The sequence below is a fragment of the Neophocaena asiaeorientalis genome, unplaced genomic scaffold (assembly GCF_003031525.2).
Source record: "Neophocaena asiaeorientalis asiaeorientalis breed wild unplaced genomic scaffold, Neophocaena_asiaeorientalis_V1.1 scaffold671, whole genome shotgun sequence".
Taxonomy (NCBI): domain Eukaryota; kingdom Metazoa; phylum Chordata; class Mammalia; order Artiodactyla; family Phocoenidae; genus Neophocaena; species Neophocaena asiaeorientalis.
In genome coordinates, this window is record NW_020175533.1 from 1,120,843 (window position 1) to 1,137,709 (window position 16,867).

Genomic DNA, 16,867 nt, shown 5'->3' on the forward strand with positions numbered 1-16,867 from the left:
TTTCACTTTCAGTGTTTGTCTTTATTAATTAGGCAAAACATTTGTCTCACCTGGTGTGGAAAGTGTGTCATTGTATAGGAGTGTCCCTTTGCAGACTGTGTGTGCTTGCTGGCTTTGGTGGGAGGGCTGGAGCTGAAGTGAGCATTGGCTGGGGCCTCTGAGTTTGTAATATCCCCTTTGTCTTTTGGGTGACCTGCTGGGGGTGTGGGTCCTAACTAGGTCGCTTCTTTCACCCTTGTACCTGTCTCTTTGTGATTAAAAAAAAAATATCCTTAATTGTAAAAAAGCTGTACAGCCAGTCTTCAGATTGTTCTGAGAGAGAGTTATTTTATATATATGTTGTAGTTTTGGTGTGTGCACAGGAGGAGGTGAGCTCAGGGTCTTCCTACTCTTCCATCTTGATCCCACCTCTACCCAGTGATCTTTGATATTACTCTTGAAAAAATATGAGTCACTGAAGGCTCAGATGATGGTTAGCATTTTTTAGCTATAAAGTACTTTTAATTAAGTTATGTGTATTGCTTTTTTAGACATAATGCTATGTACACTTAATAGATTACAGTATAGAAGTCTACATGCACTGAGAAACCAAAAAAAACTTGTATAACTCACTTTATTTTGATATTACATTCTGTTGAGGAGGTCTGGAACTGAACCCACAGTATCTTTAAGGTATGCCTGTATTTATAAAACCATATATTTCCCTCTTGATGAGGATCATCTGTATCCCACAAGGTTCAATATGAGGCATTTTTGTTCTTTTCTGTTTCATACTTTTCATTATGATTTCTTGTTTCGCCATAATTACTTAAATGCATATTTTTTAGTTTCCAAAATATTTTTGTCAGTGAGTTCTAATTTCATGTTTGTTAGAGAATATATAGTATCTTTGATTTTGATTATTTGGTATTTACTAACTAATTTAACAGATATTTTTGCAGATACCTATTTTCTTCAGAAACTTTTCCAGGTCCTGACAATATGTAGTGAAGAAATCACCTACTTCTTTGCCTATATATATATATATATATATATATATATATACACACACACACACACACATATATATATATATTTACACACATATATATATATACACACACACACCTACATATATCATATGTATTTGTGATGTGGGCAATATTCCTGTTTTGATGTGATCAGGCATGATTACAGAGGGATCTTATTTTTGTCTTGAGTCATCATGGTCAAAGAATGACTTTGTCTGGTGTCTCCTGGATGTCAGGGGCTGTTTTTCTCTTTCTCAATTCTTTAAGTGTTTCTAATGTATTTTCATATTTTCCATATCACAATCTTGTATAGTTATCTCAATTTTTTGATACTTTGAGGTTTATTATTTTATATTTTGTGATTTACTGGGACTATTGCTTATAATGTTTTATAAACAAACTGACTTCTATCTTATGTTTATTATAAAAAATATAATAGCACTTTAGAATATCATTCCATTACATCTTGAGGCTCAATTTCTGAAAGGTTATATTATTCATTTTCTTGCTTAGGTCAGATTTTCCAAACTTTTTAGACTTATAAATCTTCTTTCCATACATTTCATAGAAACTTTTATCATACACCTCATAGGATTTGGTTTTATTGTTTATCATTTTCTCTGGTATATAAAAAAAAGTTGAAGTTAATACATATCTTAGTACAGTATATATTACTTTATATAAATTTTATTTTAAGAAAGTCTTTGTTTACACTAATTTTGACTTTTTAAATTTATGAAGTCATTAACTTTAACTTAATATGTAGAAAGCTCAATTTTTAAAGTCAATTTTAGAATTTATTGTTTGCAGTTTAATAATAAAACATTTAAGTATATGCTATACCTTCAAAAGTAATGTGCATTGCTTTCATGATCTAATATTTGAAATTTTGTTTCCTGTTAAAACTACTAGCTGGCTTATTTTTGTTGTTTTTTTGTGTTCTGTTATAAAATTTCTAGGGAAATGATTAGGTCTCAAGAAACTATGTAGGAGTAACTTATAACTACCATTATATTTTCTGTTTTTACCACTGTGTTTTGGAGTTACTGAAACATCTTTATTAACCGTATAAGAATTTTCACCAGAGAAATACTGCTAATGGATTTCAAGAAAATCATCTTAAGGCACATTCCTGTGAAATATCATTATTTGAACATTGGCCTATTTTTATCCTTTCTGGGTTTTTTTTAACCAATGGTAGATTAAATTTAACAAAATATAACTACAAATAAAAATCAGAATCATAGTAAAAACCATCAGCACAGCTAGCAGTATTTAGCTGAATGACTGAGTCTTGAATATGATCATCTAATAATCATTTTCTGTTCTCAAATCCTTTTCTTTTGAAATGAAGAATGTATATTTTGTTAATTGTCTTATTTATTGATTTATAAATCAGTATCAACTATATTTAATGATGTGGATCTCTAGAATATCTTTGTGAACTGCAGAGAGTTCATAAATCACCAATTTAAAATACTGACGTAAGTCAGAAAATTGGATTTGATAGAAAGAAATTTGAAGCCAAATTTGTGGCCACATTTTTCAAGTGCAAAAAACTGGATGGCATATACACTGTTTGTTAAAGTTATCACATGTCCTTTATTTCATCTTCATTTTCTATCCCATTTTTCTGTTGTTCCAATGTTCTCATTTATTTTTATGTTGTTTCATATATACTTACATATTTTCTCAATATACTCTTTGGAATGAGGTAGATTTCATTGGTAAATGTTTATATTGAAGTAGAGTTCATGTGCCAAATTTTTTCAATGTAGAAAACCTGTATTCAGGTTTGGAAAAATTGGTATTCTAAATAAAGTTGTATAGTGTAGTATGATTATACTTTATTGTATTAACATTAATTTTTATTTGGAACAAGGTAAAATTAATGTTAGAATTACAAAAATGATTGTTCTAATGTTTTCCAGCTGCTAATAGGTTATGAAAATGGTACTGTAGTATTCTGGGACTTGAAATCTAAAAGAGCAGAACTGAGAGTTTATTATGATGAGGTAAGTGAATTCTACTGGAATATTTGAAAAGAGTATTGTGATTTTATGCCTGTTTTCTACATTTAAGCCTTGTATGTTACCAGTATTTTTATCATTGGAAAACTGCCTAGTTCTGATCCAGTACCTCACACTGCCTGTTGGTATTTGCACGAGTTCCACCTCTGGGTTGTTCTCCTGAGTGGAAATTTTGCCTTGACGGATTATTTTTAAGCCTTTTTTGGGCATTTACATATGTTGGTGTCTATTATCTATCTTTTTCTTTCCTTTAGGCTCTATGTTTATTTATTTCTTTTTTTTTTTCTTTTTTGCGGTACACGGTCCTCTCACTGTTGTGGCCTCTCCCATTGTGGAGCACAGGCTCCAGACGCGCAGGCTCAGTGGCCATGGCTCACGGGCCCAGCCGCTCCACGGCATGTGGGATCCTCCTGGACCGGGGCACGAACCTGTGTCCCCTGCATCGGCAGGCGGACTCTCAACCACTGCGCCACCAGGGAAGCCCTATGCTTATGTCTTAACCTTTTTGTCCTTAAGGTCTCTAAAGATACTATTCACATCTTTAGAAAATTGTTTTTCTGTGGCAGAAAGTTTAGTCAGTTTGAAAGGCCTTATCTTCTAATGCTTGCCTTCTTACAGTAAAGAGAGATTTTTAAAATAGTAATACTTAATAATAAAAGTCAGATCTTGAAGTACATTTTATCGTACAGAATTGAGATTTTAGGTTTTCATGTAGAGAAAACAATGAACTCTTATCAAGGAATAGTCTGTTAATTGATACTTCGGTTGTTTGAAGATTGATTCTAGGCTATTATTTCCTTCTTAAGAAGAAGCTAATGTGAAAAGAGTGAGGCTAGGGGCAAAAGGTGAGAAAGGGAAATTATATCTTGTAGCTGTGGAAATAAAGGTGATCATCTAGGCTCTCAATTAAATTAAAAATTGTTACAGTGATGAGAGATAGGAAAATATAGGTCAAAAATCACTGTTTAGAATTACCCAGGCTTAAATGGGAAGAGTGCCAAAGAATTTAAGACAACACTAAGATAAATAGAGAAATAAATTTGAAAGGAAAACACATTTTTTTTAGAACAGTTTCTTTTTATGCCCTCTTCCATCCCCTTATAAAAGTAAAATTTAAATTTTGGTGCTTAAAGGTACAAGCCTTCAGCTATCCCATAACCCCCACCCCCCATTCATTTCTTAGTGGTTCTGGAAAACTAAGATTTTATGATATATACTAGATTATTGTCATGGTGACAAAGAATTCAGAAGTAAATGATATAACAGCTGGGTAATTTGGTCACGATTAGTGAACAATACTCTGGCAAGCAATGTCATACAATTATGCTCTTCATGATCAACTTACGAGGCACCTTGAATCATAAGGCAAGAAGGTCCTAGAGAGCTAAGTTAGGGTTTTCCTTTTGTTAAATACATAAAATACAAAGATGAATATGAAGATCACTTCCTCTCTTAAGATTAGCAGTTAGGGCTTCCTAACCAGATGCCCGGGTCTGGGAAGATCCCACATGCTACAGAGCGGCTAGGCCCGTGAGCCATGGCCACTGAGCTTGCGTGTCCGGAGCCTGTGCTCCACAACGGGAGAGGCCACAACAGTGAGAGGCCTGCGTACCGCAAAAAAAAAAAAAAAAAAAAAAAAAAAGACTAGCAGTTAGATAAGAGTCCAAATACCATCTGTATATTTAGCCAGTTGGAACTAGAGTGGAGCAGCTGAAATGGAAATCCAGACGAGAATGCTCAATCAGCTAGTTTTCCTGTGGCCTTAAAAAGTGTGGAAGGAAGATTTCTAACTTTAAAAAGTAAGTGAAAGTAATTTTGCAATGAAATATTTAAATAAAGATTGACAATGTTTAAGTCAGTAGAATACTACACTTTATACTTAGAATTATATGAATATATAGAAAATTGATTTACTTTAATGCATAATTATATGTCCTATCATTTTAATAAAGATAGTTGTATACTTCATGTTACTACCAAACTTTTCAAACTTTCCTCATCACTTTATGTCTCACATTTTGAAATCATCTGTCCTGAAATGGTTTCTCATAAGTCACCAATGACCAGTGACCCCTTCCTTAGTCTTTTAAGTTCCTCACTAAACCTGTGACTTTACATCAGTCCATCCTTCTTAAAATGGTTTCTTCCCTTGTTTGTGTTTTTCCACCTCATTTTTCACCCCTCCTTTCTCCATCACTGGTTCTTTCCTTAACTCTCCTTTACATTATAGATACTCTTCAGGATTCTGCGTCTTCACCCTCTCTTCATTTCTCCTTCAGTTTACATTTATGTTCATATCCTCTCCCACCATTTCAAATATTACCTATATTATGCTGATAAATTAAAAATTCATATATCTTTAACTCTTACCTCTCTCCTGACATCTAGATCCAAATATCTAATAATCTATAAGTCCAGATGAATATTCCATTGGCACTGAATTTATATTTAAAGGTCTGAACCTCTTTTTCAGTTTTTCAATTTTGATTTAGTTATTTTAATTTATAACCCTCAGAGTTATATTTGACCCTTTTTTCTTCTTCATATATCGTATGCAATCACTTTTGTAGTCTTCTTGATCCAATTTTTATATTGTCTCTCATTTATTTCTTCTCCTTTTTCATTCCCACATTCAGTGTCCTAGTTGAGGATGTTATCTTTTGCCTGGAAGACTTACAATAGCCTTTTAATTAATCATGTTTCCTCAGATATCTTACCTTTTAAATATATATTTCACTAACAAGGTTATCATTTTAAAACATAGCAGATCAGGTAATTCTCTACCTCGAAACCTTTGAATGGCTCCCAGTTGTCAACAGTACAAAGTCTTATTCCTTGACAGGAGGTTTAAGGCCCTGGTGCTTTTTCCCTTGAATTTAATTTACTGCATCCTTCTACACACTTCTACACTTCAGATATGTTACTCACTGTCTCCTAAACATACCATTTACTTCCTACCTCCAGGCCTTTGCTTCTGCTAATACCTTATCATGAACTCTCTTCTTTCCTCTTATGCATATCAAAATTCTATTAATTATTTAGCTACTGTAAAGCTATTTGGACTATCTAACTAGCCACTTGATAAATAACCACTGATGAATTCAGAGTTTTGTTTTGAAAATCCAAGATCATTTTCAGAAATAACCATATGAATTTTACTTCCACATTAGCTGTGAAATTTTTGTTTCATTACATCAATATTTCTTAAATAATCTCTCACAGAGAAATCTCTCAGAGTCTGACATGAGGATAACTTTTTAATTCCTTACTAACTGCTGTTTTTCCTTTTTTCAGATTGTTACCTAGCTTTTTGGGTTTCCTTTGTCTTTTTCGTTTACAAGAAATTCAGTCACAGCCACTGAGTTTATTTTCCATATTGTTCTTCATTAAAATTTTTTTTCTTTAATTAGTTGTATTATATTTGGTTTTTCAGCAAATGCTTAAGGTCCTTTTTAAAGAAAAGAGTGGGGTATAATCAAATAAATAGAAATTGAATTTTTACCCATTAAGTCAGTTCAAATTCCAGCTGTTCAGTCTCTTCAATGATGGGCTATTTGACATCCTATTCTTTAATAACAAGTTGGTTTTACATGCCTACTCTTCTGTACAATAAATGTACTTCTTTTATAGTACTTATGTTGGTTTTATGTTATATATATCATTTTTATATCTGTCTTCTCCAGTAGACAGAAATGCAGTGGGATAGAAAGAAGGTTAGGGCTGGGGTTCTGCGACTACCATTTATAGCAAAGTAGTCTGAGAGAACTTTAAATTGACTGAGGTTCATCCAGGTTAACATGCAGAGGAGGCAAGAAGTGACATTTCCCTTTAGTCACATAAAAAATGAGAAGAAATACGCAGAGGAGAAGACAAAGAAGAGCGTTTTTCCCCTCTCACTGCCTCTACTGAACCCTGGCAATAAAGAAGTCTTCTCTGCCCAGTAATAAAGACCAGGGTGAGAGAAAACATAAGTCCAGTGTGTCATGGTATCTTTTGCAATTAACCACATCTTACTTATCTTGAGGTCCACTCATATACTATTTCATTTCTGATATGTCTAATGACTGCTCTAGTCATCATTTATTTATTACTCTAACAATACTTATTGTTTGGAAATATGTGTGTGTGTGTGTGTGTGTGTATGTATAAGTTTGGTATAAAATAAATATATACATAACTTAGTTTTATAAATATAGATTAAAAAACTAAATGTTAAAAGTTCCAAACGATAAGTAGTATTAACATTGGTATAAATGTTTCCTACCTCGCAGTTGTTTCTTTTAAGGAAAGGATCATGCTGTATATACATCTGTTCAACTTTTATGCCTACTAGAGTTTCTTTCATTCTGCTTATTAGCACACTACCCAAGTTCCATATATACTTTATTAATTTTGAAAGAATACCAAGAGTGTGGAAATATTTGATAACATTAATTATTCATTTGACAGATTTTTTGAGTACCTACTTTATGCAAGACACTGTGCAACCATTGGGAATAAAACAAATTAGGAAAATGTAATGATTACTTTTTAATTTTATTTAATTCACATCTACAGAATGAATCTGTAAATACAAAAATTTTAAACTCTTCTTGCTTTAAGTCAAATTAAATAGTATATGTTAGAGTTAATATAGTCCAGTGATTCCAAATATGGGTTTTGTAGTCAGACGCTGGCTTTGAGGGGTGTAACCTGAGCAAGCAACTCAATCTTTCTAGGCCTGGAAAAACATAATATCTGTTTTGTAGGATTAAATGAGATAATGTACATAAACTGCTTACCCTGGGGTCTGGCATGTAGTAAGCCCTCAAATTGCAACTCTTATGTAAACTACCTTTTAAGTTGGCTATTTTAAGTGGAACTAGGCTTCTACCTCACCAGAGATTATTTTCTGATAACCTTGCTTTTACTTCTGTGTAATAATTTTCAAAGCAGCATTAAAGGGTATGGGGAGGACCTAGGATTTACAACAAAAAGTTCTGGGATCTAACGATACTATGAAATTTACTTAACTTTTCTTTATCTTAGGAGGTGAGTTTTTGTAGCCTTTTATAAGCCTATAGAAGGTTGAAACCAAAGGTAGTATGACCTAGGTCAGAAAAATTACATATGTTTCTTAAGTGTTATTGCTATAATAATTCTGTGTTAAAATATTTTTCCTTTGGAATATAGAATGATATATCAACTTTTCCCCTCCTCTACTTGTTTTTAATTGTTATTTCATTAGGCTATTCATTCAATTGATTGGCATCATGAGGGCAAACAATTCATGTGCAGCCATTCAGATGGTAGCTTGACTTTATGGAACCTGAAAAGCCCAAGTCGTCCTTTCCAGACCACAATTCCACATGGTAAGATGTATGCTTTCAAAAGAAATCAACTCTGGAGATTCAGTGCCGTTACTTGAAGTAGGAAAGTTGGTATCATTATCACTAGAAAGAGGTAATAGGACATAGCTTCTGATTCTAAATACCCCTTTATACCTCCTTCAGATCCCTACATTATGACCCAAAGTTTCTATACTTCCCTTCCTCCTATCTATCAACTTTCCTACATTGTAAGTGATACCTATTCAATTTTGATACCAAAAATTGAATAACTGATGGTTGATGTACCTGAAGCAGAGGAGATAATATAGGATATTTGACGAATTTTAAGGGGTAAGGAGCTAGTGAGAGAATGGCACTTTATAGATCTGACTCTTGGACCTAATTTCTATACTGCTTTAGAGTCTGTTGTTTTCTAAATTCTCCCATTTATTTCCATTTCTGCCATTTGATTCCACTAAATTATGACTACATGGTTTTTATCGTAGGTTGTATTTATCTTATATTCCTCATTGAAAGGAGATATTTAGGATTTATGTTGGATCTGTCTAACTAGGCAGAATAAAAATTTCAAATGTATGAATATCTTTTATTCAGAGGCCATATTATTTCCATAATATTGGTGATGATCTGAGTTTCGTGTTTATCTCATACCATTGGTTGGTTGTAAGAATAAAGCGGTCAAAACCTAGAGGTTAATGAAATACATTCTATTTCATAGTTTCTGAGTGTTTATTATAGTTTCACATTGAGAAAATAGTGGTATGTTTTTATAGTGGGTGAAATCAAAAGATGGAACTATTCCAGCTTGGGTTGGTTTGCCATTTTTTGTACCACAGTTGCATGTTCCACCACAAAAGATTAAATTATTGCAACATTTACCTTAGCAGTTTACTTAGCGATTACCTTACATTTAAAAACTTACTTAGAGATGCTTTATTTATTTATTTATTTAAATAGAAGTACAGTTGATATATTATTTATATCAGTTTCAGGTGTACAATATTTTTCAATATTTTTATAGATTACACTCCAGTTAAAGTTCTTACAAAATAATGGTTATAATTCCCTGTGCTGTACAATATTCATTATTGCTTATTTATTTTATACATATAAATAAATGTATATGTATCTCTTAATCTCATACCCCTAATTTGCCCCTCCCCCCTTCCGTCTCTACTCTGGTAACCACTAGTTTGTTCTCTATATCTGTGAGTCTGTTTCTGCTTTGTTTTTGTTTTATTTTTTGGCTCCACGTATAAGTGATAACATAGAGTATTTGTCTTTCTTTGAATTATTTAACTTAGCATAGTACTCTATGCTATTCTGCCATCTCTGTTGTTGCAAATGGCAGAATTTCATTCTTTTACATGGCTGAGTAATATCCATTATATAGATGTGAGATACACACACACACACACACACACACACACACACACACACACACATATATGATCTGAGTCAAATTTGAAATTCTCATTTTTACTTTGTACTGTTTAAATCTTCACTGTTTTTTATTATTGGTTGATTTTTCAATTCTTAGAGAAGTAAGTTAAAATATGTGTTATGAATATTTTCCTTGTACTTCTATTTATTTTTGTTTTTATACTCTAAAAATCAAATAGCTAAATGTGGCTGATATCGTTTATCAGATATTCTGTGATTTAACTGGTGTTTGACTAGGAATCAGTTTCTGAGAAAGCGGTATTAAAATTTAATGATTATAGAATTGTCTACTTTTCACTTTAATTCTGTACTTTTTTGTTTCATGTATTTTAAGGTTTTATTGTTAGGTATCTATCATGTCTCCTGTAGAGAACATATAGTTGGGTCTTGTTTTTTATTCAGTCTTACATAATTTAGTTGGAGTGTTTAGTCCGTTAATATTAAATATAATTACTGATGGGATTGGATTTAGGTATACCAGTTTATTTTTTGTTGTTGTTGGTCCTATCATTTTTTGTTCCTTTTATCTCCCCTTTTTGCCTTCTTTTGGATTATTTGAAAGTTTTTATTATGGTTCCATTTGAATTTACATATAGGCAATTTATCTTCACATATTCTTTTTAATCTGTTGCTCTAGGGATTACAATATATTGTACTTCCTTAACTTTCCATATCCTATTAGGGTTAATTGTAACACTTTACATAAAATGTAGAAATTTCACTACCACATATATTTATTTATCTTCACCCATTGTCCTTCAGCAACAGTTACCATATGTATTACATCTAAATACAATGTTACAATTTTTGCTTTCAATACTCTTTAAGTATTTTTTTATTGATGTATAGCTAACTTACAATGTTTTGTTAGTTTCAGGTGTACAGTGTAGTGATTCAGTTATTTTTATTTTCATATTATATTCCAGTATACGTTATTACAAGATACTGAATATAATTCACTGTTTGATACAGTAAATCCTTGTTGCTTATCTATTTTATGTATAGTAGTTTATATCTGTTAATCCAATACATGTAATTTGTCCCTCCCCACCTCCCTCCCCTTTGGTAACCATAAATTTGTTTTTTATATTTATAAGTCTGTTTCTGTTTTGTATATAGATTAATTTTTAGATTCCACATATAAGTGATATCATATAGTATTTGTCTTTCTCTGTCTGACTTACTTCACTAAGTATAATATTCTCTAGGTCCATCCATGTTGCTTAAATGACAATATTTCATTCTTTTTTATGGATGAGTAATATTCCATTGTATTTATATACCACATCTTCTTTATCAATTCATCTGTTGGTGGACATTTAGGTTGTTTCCATGTCTTGGCTATCGTAAATAGTGCTGTTGTGAACATTGCAGCGCATGTATCTTTTCAAATTAGAGTTTTCATTTTTTTCTGGATATATACCCAGGAGTGGGATTGTTGGATCATATGGGTAGCTCTATTTTTATTTTTTTGAAGAACCTCCATACTATTTTCCATAATGGCTGCACCAATTTACATTCCTTCCAACAACATACAAGGGTTCCCTTTCCTCCACATCCTCTCCAGCATATATTATTTGTAGACATTTTGATGATAACCATTCTAACCAGTATGAGGTGATAACTCATTGTGGTTTTGACTTGCATTTCTCTAATAATTAGCAATGTTGAGCACCTTTTCATGTGCCTGTTAGCTATCTGTATGTCTTCCTTGGAAAAATGTCTATTTAGGTTTTTGCCCATGTTTTGATTGGGTTTTTTTTTTTGATATTGAGTTATATGAGCTGCTTGTATATATTGGATATTAACCCCTTGTCAGTTGCATCATTTACAAACATTTTCTCCCATTTTGTAGGTTGTCTTTTTATTTTGTTGATGGTTTCCTTTACTCGGTAAAAGCTTTTAAGTTTGATTAAGTGCCATTTGTTTATTTTTGCTTGGATTTCTTTTGCCTTGGGAGACTGATCTAAGATAATATTGCTACGATTTATATCAGAGAATATTTTGCCTATGTTCTGTTCCGGGAGTTTTATGGTGTCAAGTCTTGTATTTAAGTCTTTAAACCATTTTGAGTTTATATTTGTATCTGGTGTGAGGAAGTGTTCAAAGTTCATTGATTTATATGTAGCTGTCCAGCTTTCCAAGCACCCCTTGCTGAAGAGACTATTTTTTCTCCATTGTATATTCTTGCCTCCTTTCTCGTAGATTAATTGACCATAAGTTGTGGGTTTATTTCTGGGCTCTCTGTCCTGTTCCATTGATCTATGTGCCTTATTTAGTGTGTGCAAGTACCACACTGTTTTGATGATTGTAGCTTTTTCTGAAGTCTGTAAGGGTTATACCTCCAGCTTTGTACTTTTTTCTCAGAATTGCTTTGACAGTTCTGGGCCTTTTGTGGTTCCATATAAATTTTAGGATTGATCTAGTTCTGTGAAAAATGTCATGGATATTTTGATAAAGATTGCACTAAATCTGTAGTTTGTTTTGGGTAGTATGGCCATTTTTAACAATATTAATTCTTCCAATCCAAGAGCATGGAATATATATATATATATATATTTTAAATCACTTTTAGTTTCATTTATCAAAGTTTTATAGTTTTCAGTGTAAGGTCTTTCACCTCCTTGGTTAAGTTTATCCCTAGGTATTTTATATTTTTGATGCAATTTTAAACAGGATTTTTCTTTTATTTTCTCTTTCTGACATTTCATTGTTAATATAAAGAAATACAACAGATTTATGTATATTAATCTTGTATTCTGCTACCTTGCTGACTTATTAGTTCTGATAGTTTCTGTGTGGAAACTTTAGGGTTCTCTACATAGAGTACCATGTCATCTGCATAGAGTGACAGTTTTACCACTTCCTTTCCAGTTTCTTATTGCTGTGGTTAGGTTAGGACTTACAATACTATGTTAAATAGAAGTAGTGAGAGTGAACATCCTTGTCTTGCTTCTGAGTTTAGCAGGAATTCTGTCAGCTTTTCACTGTTGAGTATTATATTGGCTCTGTGTTTAGTGTAAATGGCCTTTATTATGTTGAGATATGTTCCTTATACCCACTTTGATGAGAGTTTTTATTATGAATGGATGTTGAATTTTGCCAAATGCTTTTTCTGTGTCTATTGAGATTATGATGTAATTTTTATTTTTTCTTTTGTTAATGTGGTATATCACATTGATTGGTTTGTGAATATTGAACAATCCTCATGACCCTGGAATAAAACAAACTTGATCATGGTGTATGATCCTTTTTATGTATTGTTGGATTTGATTTGCTAATATTTTGGTGGGGATTTTTGCATCTATATTCATCAGAGATATTGGCCTGTAATTTTCTTTTATTTCTTTTTTTTTTTTTTTAGTGTATTTGTTTGGTTTTGGTATCAGGGTGATGGTGGCCTTATAGAATGAATTAGAGAGTGTTCTATTCTCTTCAATTTTTTGGAATAGTTTGAAAAGGATAGGAATAAGTTATTCTTTGTATGTTTGGTAGATTTCCCCAGTGAATCTGTCCAGTACTGGACTTCTGTTTGCAGGGAATTTTTTTTTTTAAGATTTATTCATTATTTATTTATTTATTTATGGTTGCATCGGGTCTTAGTTGCAGCACTCGGGACCTTCATTGAGGCATGTGGGCTCTTCATCATGGTGCATGGGCCTGTCTCTTGTTGCTGCATGTGGGTTTCTCTCTAGTTGTGGCGTGTAGGTTTTCTCTCTCTAGTTGTGGCACGCAGTCTCCAGGGCGAGAGGGCTCTGTAGTTTGCAGCACGTGAGCTCTCTCGTTGAGGTACATGAGCTCAGTAGTTGTGACACGCAGGCTTAGTTGCCCCATGGCATGTGGGATCTTAGTTCCTTGACCAGGGTTCAAACCCCTGTCCCCTGCATTGTAAGGTGGATTCTTTGCCACTGGACCACCAGGGAAGTCCCTATTTTTTTTTTTTTTAATTACAGATTCTATTTTACTTCTAGTGATTGGTCTGTCCACATTATCTGTTTCTTCTTGACTCAGTTTTGGCAGGCTGTATGTTTCTAGAAACTTGTCCATTTTTTCCAAGTTGTCTAGTTTTTGGCATATTAATAGTTGTTCATAGTATTTTCTTATGATGTTTTATATTTCTGTGCTATCAGTTATTATTTCTCCTCTTTCATTTCTTATTTTGTTTATTTGGGTCCTCTTTCTTTTCTTTTTTGTGACCTTGGCTAGTGAATTGTCAATTTTGTTTATCTTTCAAAAAAATGGCTCTTGGTTTCATTGCTCTTTTCTGTTATTTTTTAATCTTTATTTATTTCTTCTATGATCTTTATTATTTCTTTCTTTCTGATAACTTTAGACTTTTTTGTTCTTTTTTTCTAATTCTTTTAGGTGGTCACTTAGGGTGTTTGAGATTTTTGTTGTTTCTTGAGGAAGAGCTGTATCAGTATGAACTGCCCTCTTAGAAATGCTTTTGCTGCATCCCATAGATTTTGTAAGGTTCTGTATTCATTGCTATTTGTCTTGAGGTATTTTCTGATTTCTTCTTTGATTTCATCATTGACCCATTGGTTTTTTTAGTAGCATGTTGTTTCGTCTCCATATGTTTCTTATTTTTCCATTTTTCTTTGTATTGTTTATTTCTAGTTTCATACTGTTGTGGTCAGAAAAGATGCTTGAAATAATTTCTGTCCTCTTAAATTTGTTGAGACTTTGTTTTGTGAGCTAATATGTGCTCTATCCTAGAGAGTGTTCCATAACTACTTGAAAATTATGTGTATTCTATTTTTTTTTGGATGTAGTGTCCTGTAGATAAAAACTAAGTCCACCTGGTCTCTTGTGTCATTTAGGACCTATATTGCTTTATTGATTTTCTCTCTGCATGATCTGTCCATTGATGTCAGTGGGATGTTAACTTCTCCTATTATTATTGTATTCCTGTAAATTTCTCCCTTTATGTCTCTTAGTATTTGTTTTATATATTTAGGTGTGCCTGTATTGTATGCTTATATGTTGATGTGTGTAATATCCTCTTCTTATGTTGATTCTGTTATCATTATATAGTTCCCTTCTTTGTCTTTGTTATAGACTTTGTTTTAAAGTCTATTTTGCCTGGTATGGGTATTGCTACCATCTCTTTCTTCTCATTTCCATTTGCATGAAATATCATTTTCCATCCCCTCACTTTCAATTTCTGTCTTTAGCCCTGAAGTGAATCTCTAGTAGGCAGCATATGGTAGGCTCTTGAGTTATGTATTTTTTATCAACTCTGCCACTCCATGTGTTTTGATCAGAGCATTTATTCCATGTATTGATAGGTATGTATTTATTGTCATTTTATTCCTTGTTTTCAAGTTGATTTTGTAATTTTTCTTTGTTTATTCTTTTTGTTTTTCCTTTTATGGTTTGATGATTTTTCTTTGTAATATACTTGCATTTCTTTCTTTTTGGTTTCTGTGAATCTCTTGTATATTTTTGATTTGTGGTTACTGTGGAGTTCAAGTATGTTGACCCATAACTATATCTACTTGCTTTAAACTGATAGTCATTCATGTTCAAACATGTTGTAAAAGATCTACATTTTTTTCCCCTTCCCCACATTTTTGGATTTTGATGTCATATTTTACATCTTCATGCTTATCCTTTTATTATGTGTTGTAATTATAATTGTTTTTACAATTTTTTTGGATTGTTTTTTAATCTGTGTACTGGCTTATTTAAGTGATCTTCAAACCTTACTATATATTTGCCTTTCTTGTTGGGATTTTCCTTTTCCTATAGATTCTTGCTTCTTTTCCATTTAGAGAAGACCATTCAATATTTCTTTTAGGGTAGCTTTAGTACTGCTGTATTCTTTTAGTTTTTGCTTGTCTGAGAAATTCTTTATCTCTCCTTCTATTGTAAATAATAATTTTGCTGGGTAGAGTATCCTAGGTTGCAGGGTTTTCCCTTTCAGGACTTTGAATCTATCATGCCACTCCCTTCTGGCCTGCAAAGTTTCTCAGAGAAATCAGCTGATATTCTTATGGGGGTTCCCTTGTAACTGACTATTTGTTTGTCTCTTGCTACGTTTAGAATCCTCTCTTTAACTTTAGCCATTTTAATTTTGATATGTCTTGGTGTGGATCTGTTCGGGTCATCTTGTTCAGGACCTTTTGTGCTTCCTGTACCCGATATCTGTTTCCTTCTTTAGGTTTGGGAAATTTTCAGCCATACTTTTTTCACATACATTTTTGATCCCCTTCTCTCTCTCTTCTCTTTCTGGAACCCCTATTATGGTTGGCATGTTTTATATTATCCTATAGATCTTACATGTTGCTTTTTTTTAAATTTGTCTTTCTGCATGATAGGGTGATTTCCATTATTCTATCTTCCATATCACTTATTTGTTCTTCTGTGTCATTTAGTCAGCTATTCATTGCTTTTAGATTGCTTTTAATCTCAGCAATAGAATTGTCTGTTTTTGATTGGTTCATCTTTATAGCTTCTAGTTCCTTGTTACAGTGATCTGCATTTCTATCAATAATCTTTCTCACTCATCATTTTTATTGCCACCTTTTTGAGCTCAGGGTCTAGTAGACTGGTGAGATCTGTTTCATTATTTGTTTTCTCAGGGGATTTTTCTTGTTTTAATTGGGAGTAGTTCTTCTGCCTTTTCATTTTACTTAACTTTCTCTGTCTCTATGAATTTAGGGGAAACATATTTCTACTGTGGTCTTGAAGTGGTGTTTTTATGTGGGATTGTTGCTTTGGAGACTGTGTGTGTTCAGTGTTTTTGGTGTGAGAGCTGGTTTCAGTATGGACACCAGCCCTATCTTTCCTCAGGGTGTGCTGGTCGTTATCCTTTTGATAGAGGGTGTGGTTGGTGTTATAGTATCTAGAGCCTGTGGAGGATGTGAGGTAGGGCTTCCTCTCTCCTCTGTGCCTGTGGCTGCCCCACAAGTGGCAGAGTTTGCTTCCCAGTAGTTGGAGTAGAAGCCCTAAGGTTTGGGTTCTGTCAGGCTCTGTTGCCCTTGAGTATTTGCCCTGCCCCAAAGAGGTGATCACTGAAAGCAAATGAGGCCCATACAGTCACAGAGAC

The 16,867-nt window shown here is 33.0% G+C and overlaps 1 protein-coding gene across 2 annotated transcripts in view; it reads left to right on the forward strand.

Moving 5' to 3' along the window:
- Positions 1 to 16,867, forward strand: part of STXBP5L (syntaxin binding protein 5L) — a 378,355-nt gene that overhangs the window by 151,242 nt on the left and 210,246 nt on the right. For both annotated transcript variants that reach the window (XM_024769286.1, XM_024769287.1), the window contains exons 7-8: positions 2,942 to 3,025; positions 8,268 to 8,391. In XM_024769286.1, coding sequence (XP_024625054.1) covers positions 2,942 to 3,025; positions 8,268 to 8,391 — 208 coding nt within the window. The remainder of the gene's footprint in view (positions 1 to 2,941; positions 3,026 to 8,267; positions 8,392 to 16,867) is intronic.